Source organism: Olea europaea, chromosome 15 (assembly GCF_002742605.1).
Source record: "Olea europaea var. sylvestris chromosome 15, O_europaea_v1, whole genome shotgun sequence".
Lineage (NCBI taxonomy): Eukaryota > Viridiplantae > Streptophyta > Magnoliopsida > Lamiales > Oleaceae > Olea > Olea europaea.
The window spans coordinates 1667604-1674795 of record NC_036251.1 but is presented as its reverse complement, the minus strand read 5'-3'; the positions used below and the strand labels follow the sequence as shown (position 1 = coordinate 1674795).

Below are 7192 nucleotides of genomic sequence, written 5' to 3'. Positions count from 1 at the left end.
GATGGGAGGGGGGGGGGGGGGGGGGGGGAAGCAAAAAAACAAAAAATTGTTATTGTATACATTTATAATTACAATACAAAACCTTTTCTCGACATCTCACTCTATTTGCCTTTTGCACTTTCAAATTGTTCTAACAATGAATGGTACACGAGCACGTTCATTAATGTTAAGTAGCAACAAGAACAAAAATTATGAACATGAAATCAGTTTGGGGACCTCCGACATTTATAGAAATGAGTACTTGGATCCACAATTAATTTCTTCCATATTTGGACTCCCTTAGTACTATTTTTGTTATAATTACATCCCTATTAACGATTTGAATAATGCCGTTTATAACAGTTCACTATCACAGTTGCTCTATATGACATACACGACAATTAATAATTTGATGCATAATCATCACATGTATGCCACGTAAGACAACTACGGTTGTGAACTATTGCAAATAACATTACTTTAACAATTTATGTGAAAATTTTTTAAATGTTTGTATACCGAACATGAAAAATTAATTAAAAAAAAAAAAGAAGGAAGTGGAAGGTCTTCCCTAAAAATCTATTAAACATTTGCAAAACGCGTGATTTTTAACGAAATTTTGTACAAAACCCATTAGTGGGAACTCAATTGCTTTATAAAAATGGAATGTGCATTTTAAGTGACTCGAATGCTAATTTTTGGATGCAATTTTCATAAATTATAATAAAAAAGATTAGTTTTGAACAATAGAATTCTCCATACTCTCCTACGATAGCCCTAAACTACGAACCTTTACTTAAGTCATCTCCAGGTACATCATCATCATCGAGGTAGATGTTCTCTGCCATCTTCCATATTTGTAATACGTTATCCTCAGCTACACTAGCAACAACCCAATCTTCACATGGGTTCCACGAGAAATCTGAAACTTTGCTCGTATGACCACCGTGAATAAAAAGCAACTCTGGTGGCCCTTCTTCAGAATCCTCTGGTGTTTGTTTTTCATCAATCCTATGAAGAAGAAAGATGAAATTAATTATCACGTGTGATATTGACGTCCATGTCTCTCAGGTTAATTGACCAAACTAGTGTCTCAAAACAGGAGACACTTATAATAGATGAACCCAAAGGATAAGTGAATCTGCAAGTTTGTGGAATTGCCTGCTTGCTTTTCTTCCTCTCAAGTGTGAGATCAGAGATGAATCAAGTTGTGTAGGCAAAATACTTAAGAAACCCAAAAATTTAAAAATTTAAACGAGTTTGATAAATCAACAGTCGGTGAAGAAAGAGTTTAAACTGTAATGTGATCAGTGAAAATTGTAGTAAAGCGGGTATTTGAAACATAGTTTTCAGCAATAAATATTTTTGTCAAAACGAGAACAATCAATTAGCAAACATGTTCCTGTTTATGCCAGAAAACGGAAAAACGAAAAACTAATTAACATAAAATAACAAAAACAGAGTAATTGGACGCTAAAAACAGTAGATTTCACCTTGTTATCTTACAAAAAACAAGAAAAGAAATTACCTGCTAAGATCCCACACCATGAGCCTCCTACCAAGACAACAAGAAGCTAAGATAGTCTCATTCTTTGGATGCCATCCAACCTGGAAAACTGCCTCTCTGCCATCAAACCACAGCAGCATTGTTAGCAAATATTAATCCACCAATGCATACAGATCTATGTCCGGATGAGATCCATGCTAAAGGACTAACATGAGTTCAAGGAACTTCCTTGAAAAGAAAATGCAAGAAAACCCTCTTACTTGTGACAGTCAAACGTATGGAGAGCAGAAGAAATCTTTCGAAGATCAAATAATTTAACAGTCTTGTCAGTAGAACCTGTTGCTAAAACCCACTCGTTTAATGCATTGAAAGCTAAACAGTTTACCTATCAATGATTGAATGGAAAAAAGTCACTGTCAAGTATACAAATCCTTTCATCTGAACATTGGTCAACATAATTATACAAAATGAAAAATCTGGTGTCTACAGGAAAAATCACCCTGCATAATTAAAAGGACAAGGATGGATCAAACAGAAAAGAAGCATTTTAATCCTTTCTGTGCCTGTGCAGGTAAGGATGGTTAAGAGTATAATAAATTAGCTAGAAGTGTTGGAAAAAAAAATCAAAGATGGAGAAAATTCAGTATCATGACAATCTAAAACTTTCTAATTGGAAGGTTTCCTTTCATTCATGTTGAAGCCTCGGCTTATCTTTCATTTGTTTTGTTGGGGGGGGGGGGGGGGGGGGTTAAAAAAAAAATTTTTTTTTTTTTTTTTTTTTTTTTTTTTTTTTAAAAACCTTTTTTTTTTTTTTTTTTTTTAAATATAAAATTTTGTAAATTACTCAAATCTTATATATTGCCAAGCCCATTTATGGCTCCTTCACTTGCCCAAGCCATGGGGGGGGGGGGGCACTTAAAACAAGCTTATTTTAGCTAACCTCAATGTTCCCCAAGGAATAATATAAACCAAAGGTTGATTTTGTTCATAACACTGTAAGCAGTGAAGTACATCATTACATAAGTTGACATTTATAGGCTACCAAGCCTACACATGAAAAGAAATCAAGCAATTTAACCAAAACGGCACTTAATAGAATTACCTTCAACAAGGACAGACAATCTAGACCATTGCATGCATAGACTAAATTTAAACTAGTTCCAGGGCAGTATATGTGAACAGAAGTTTTTGTGTATTTCAGGTCTAGACTATAAATTGCAATAAATGTCAGTATACAGGTATACGATAGACAAATTCAACTAGAAAGTGTCAATAATGCTAGGAAAAAAACAAACTTCTATTATTCTACATGAGCTACAGCCAAGAATTACTCAAAAAACTATATCCAATAATATTTCCATACTGTGGTTCCACTTTAAGGGTCATTGAAAAGAACTTATAGTCACCTCACTTTGATGAGCAACTACAGATTGAATAGGTTTGCTGACTGATGAAGTGCGGAGATCCCAAATGTGCAGATACTGGTCATCCCCGACCGAACCAAACAAGTATTCATGCCTGAGATGCCATGCAACATCTTCTACAACACCTTCATGGATCTATTCTCAGAAAAGTATTAGATAGTTTTCAATGAAAACATGCATTTCAAGGCAAGAAAAGTTGGAATTAACGACCTATAGGACAAAATTTCCCATTCAATATATCTCATTTATAAGGTGCTTTCGATGTAGACACACCTTAAAAATTTGCATAGCATCTAGAGAGTTGTTCTTTGGAGTTGCACTAATGTCCCACAAGCATATTTGGTGATCATCAGAACCACTCAACAAATGGCCTTGCTTGAACGGACTCCACGATAAACCATAACCTTCAGAAATGTGGCCCCTCAGCCTCAAGTCAGGGTTGCATGGACCATCTAAAGGAGGCTTCGAAGGATGTTTGCTATAATAAAAAACATACACTTCTGCACTAACTGTCTTAGTGGCAATAATAAAAGGGTTTTGGGGCATATAACGAGCCCGGTTGACTTCTCCTTCATGATATATCTGCTGTATAATTTGCACCTGCAACATAAATACTCATTACACCATTTTGTGTAACCACAAGCCTCAAATTGCACAGAATGGAAAAAGCCGATTATTCATGTGAAGAAAGTGCGCCCTGACATGATTCGCATGAATGACAAATTACATTAAATGGAAAGTTAACCAGAAAATTATCAGATGCTACTTCGGCATCAACTACCGCTGCATCTACCGTAAGCTATTTATGCAGATGGACTTTAATAGTGACTGAAAAAATGTTTTTGCTTAGCCCCATTCACCTTCTATGCAAATTATGCACTCTGCATCCCTAAATCCTTTATCACTGAGAGATCAATTATAGGCCTTAACTGGTGATGAGTGGTGGCATGAAGTTGATACATTTACTCTGGCCGCCAAACTACCTTTTCAAAATTGAACAGTCATTCCTAATTTAAAATCAAGGCCATACAACCATTCGGCAAAATTAAGTTAACATCTAAGGCCATCTCAAATGGGTGCCCAATTGCACCAAAAATTGGTTCAAACCTCCCTCCAAACGTTGCACCATTTTGGTGCAAAAGGGTGCAACGTAAACAGTGCAACATTGTTCATTGCACCATTTTTTGCACCAAATGGTGCAATGCCTGTTTTACCCTTCTTTTTCATTTTTCAAAGATAATGGTTAAGAGTATTTGTATCATTTTCGTTTTATATTAATAATAATAATAATAATAATAATAATAATTAGTTATATTATTAATTATATTATTAAAGTTTATTATTTTTAATAATATAACTAATAATAATTAAGAATTTTTTAATTTAGTAATTATTTTTGTAAATTTAACATAATTGTTTATAATAAATTAATAATATAATCAATTATTTTCATCACTTTAACATAACATATAAAACTTGAATAATTTAGTAATCAATGATAATTTAATATATTTATTAATTTAACGAAGTTATGATTTAGTAATTTATATAGTTATAAAATAAATAATTTTTTTAAATAAATACATTGTCAAAAATTGAAAGAATTAATAAAATAATAAAACACTGTTTATTTGGTGTAAGTTTTGGTTGAGAATAATTTTGATTTGGTACAAGATTTGATGCAAATTTTGGTACAGTTTCGGAGATGGCTAAGTCTTATTCCATGACTGCTAACCCCCGATAACATAGAAGAACAACAATATTGAAGCTGGCAAGCCAAGGTACAACCATTAAAGAAAAAAGTACAAAGCAAACAACACAAAAAAAATTTAAAATTTAAGAAAAATGTTACAAAGTAACTTAACGGAACCAAAAAAAAAAAAAACACTACCTTGCCGTTGGCGCATCCTAATCCCCCAAATTCCGACCCATCATCATTTTCAGCATCCTCAAGGGGGAGCTTGACCTCGGCAAGCATAAGGTGATTAGGCTCATCGTCCGATGTATGGGTCCCCAGTATCAACTTCTGAACTGAGTAATCCTTTCCCGGAGGCTTCTCCAGGTCCGGCAGCCACTCTACCGTGAGCGAAGGCCACTCAAGAGCGTGGGTAATCGCCAGATCGTAGAGGAATGGGGTGTTCTTCTTCCAAATCTTGTACTCTTCGTTTACCAACCGCTCCTCGCTTTCACCCCGCGTCTCTTCCTCGTCTTTCCCCATTCCTTTACTTCTACTGCCTCTGGTTTAGATTAAGATTTTGCTATGGAGCGAATTTTTAGGGTTGTTTGTTTCTGGAGTTTGAATGCGAGTGGGGTTCCGGTTGGAGCTGGAGAATTGGAGGGAATTAAGATTTATCAGAGGTTTTATTTGTGTCAAAATGTACCACGAGACGTGTCAGATCCAGATAAATTTAGACGATTTTGACCTCCAAGAGCATTCCAATTGGCTACGGCCTCCGGCTTGCATAGAAATAAATAAAAGATTTACGTACTGGTTGGAGACAGGGATAAAAAACAGGGGCTGAGGTGCAATTTTGACCTCCAAGAGCATCCCAAATGGCTACGGCTTGCATAAAAATAAAAATAAAATAAAAAAAAGATTTATGCTATTCATGCAAGATTGGAGATAGGGATTAAAAACAGGGGCCGAGGTGCAATTTTGACCTCTAAGAGCATCCCAATTGGCTACGGCTTGCATTAAAATAAATAAATAATAATAATAATATATATATATATATATATATTTTTTTTTTTTTTTTAATAATTTTTGGCTACCCTATAGGGGTGGGGACAGAGATAAAAAAACAGGGGTTGATATGATCGATCCCTATTTTTTATCCCTATCCTATTTTAGTAGTAAGGTTGAAAAAGAACAATAATGCTGTTCAAACAGCATCCTTTGCACAGATTATGAACAGGTAATAAAAAATTAATAATGGGCACATCAATGAACAGTAGAAATTGTTTGAAAAAGGGACAAATTTGGCAGACCACTGGTACAACCTTTCCTCCCCAAATTGGAAGTCAGTATTTTCCCTCCTCATTTTCCCTCATTCCCCTCTCTCTCGGGCCTTCATTCACGCCAGCCAGTTCTTCGAATCCGATAGCACCTCCGAACAGCATGTTTTCGCCGACACCGTCGAACCCAAGTGACCCACTTTTAAATGTCATCTTCAAAATTTTCCAATTCGACATATTTAATTTGATGTTTGCAAAGCATGGAAAATGTCATTGCTTAAAAAAAATTGAATGACAGTGGAGATGGAGATATTTAACAAAAGCTGCAATATTAAAATAAATGAAAATTTTGTAATGGGGATGATAAACCATGAACTGCCCTGCAAGCGTAAAATGGTATTTCGTCCAATGTTAAAGAAAAAGAAAACTCTGTAATGGGGATGAAAAACCATGAAGTGCCTTGCATTGGTCATTGTTATTACAATAATGCTGTTCGAACAATTTGGATTTCATGGTTTTTAATTTAGTTCTTTGGGTTGTGAAACTCCAAAGGTAACGAGAAGCTTGTAACCTAGAAGTTAAAATCATGATTTTTACTTTAGTTCTTTTTAGCTTATTCAGTCTGTTGATAGCAGTGAGAACCTTAGATCTTTGAAATTTTACCAATAAACTATATTTATTTTACAATTTATTTAGAATGTTCAATCTTTATGCATAATAATGACGATACAATTTTTGCTTCATTTCTGGATGCAGGAAATAATATGGAAAGTGGCATTGATGATTTTTTGTTGGAAACCGAGGATGAGATTGTTGCGGAGAATAGGAACATAGTGGAAGATGAAATGTTAGGAGATGATGGTATCGTCGTACCTAAGGTCGGAATGATATTTAGCAGTGAGAATGAAATGTCTGAATTGTACAAAGAATATGCATACAACGTAGGTTTTCCCGTAAAAAAAAAAGGAATTCAAAAAAAGGGGTCGATGGAGTTTTGAGATTTGTGACATATACTTGTGGCCGTGAAGGTCGAAGGCCAAGTACTGCTACCAAATCTGTAAGGCCGCAAGCAACAATTCAAACTAATTGTAAGGCCCGGATAAGCGCATCTTCAGATGATCATGGATCTTGGAGAATTAATGCAGTCCACCTCGACCACAATCATGGAACAAGCCTATCGAAATCCAGGTTATTTCGATGCAATAGAGAACTGAGTGCACAGGTGAAGCGGAAGCTTGAAGTGAACGATGTGGCGGGAATTTCGTTGCACAAAAGCTATAATTCCGCAGTTGTTGAGGCGGGCGGATACGAAAATATGACTTGTGTG

At 35.2% G+C, this 7192-nt stretch overlaps 1 protein-coding gene across 1 annotated transcript; it reads right to left on the bottom strand.

The window, feature by feature from the left end:
* Nucleotides 1-659: 659 nt before the first annotated feature.
* LOC111409779 (WD-40 repeat-containing protein MSI1-like) lies at nucleotides 660-5316 on the bottom strand. The gene is made up of 6 exons (XM_023039815.1): nucleotides 4802-5316; nucleotides 3184-3510; nucleotides 2893-3045; nucleotides 1747-1871; nucleotides 1508-1603; nucleotides 660-990 (listed from the first exon to the last, which is right to left on the bottom strand). Exons 1-6 carry the CDS (start codon nucleotides 5126-5128, stop codon nucleotides 762-764), a joined length of 1257 nt encoding a protein of 418 aa, XP_022895583.1. The 5' UTR covers nucleotides 5129-5316; the 3' UTR covers nucleotides 660-761.
* Between the last annotated feature and the right edge of the window lie 1876 nt (nucleotides 5317-7192).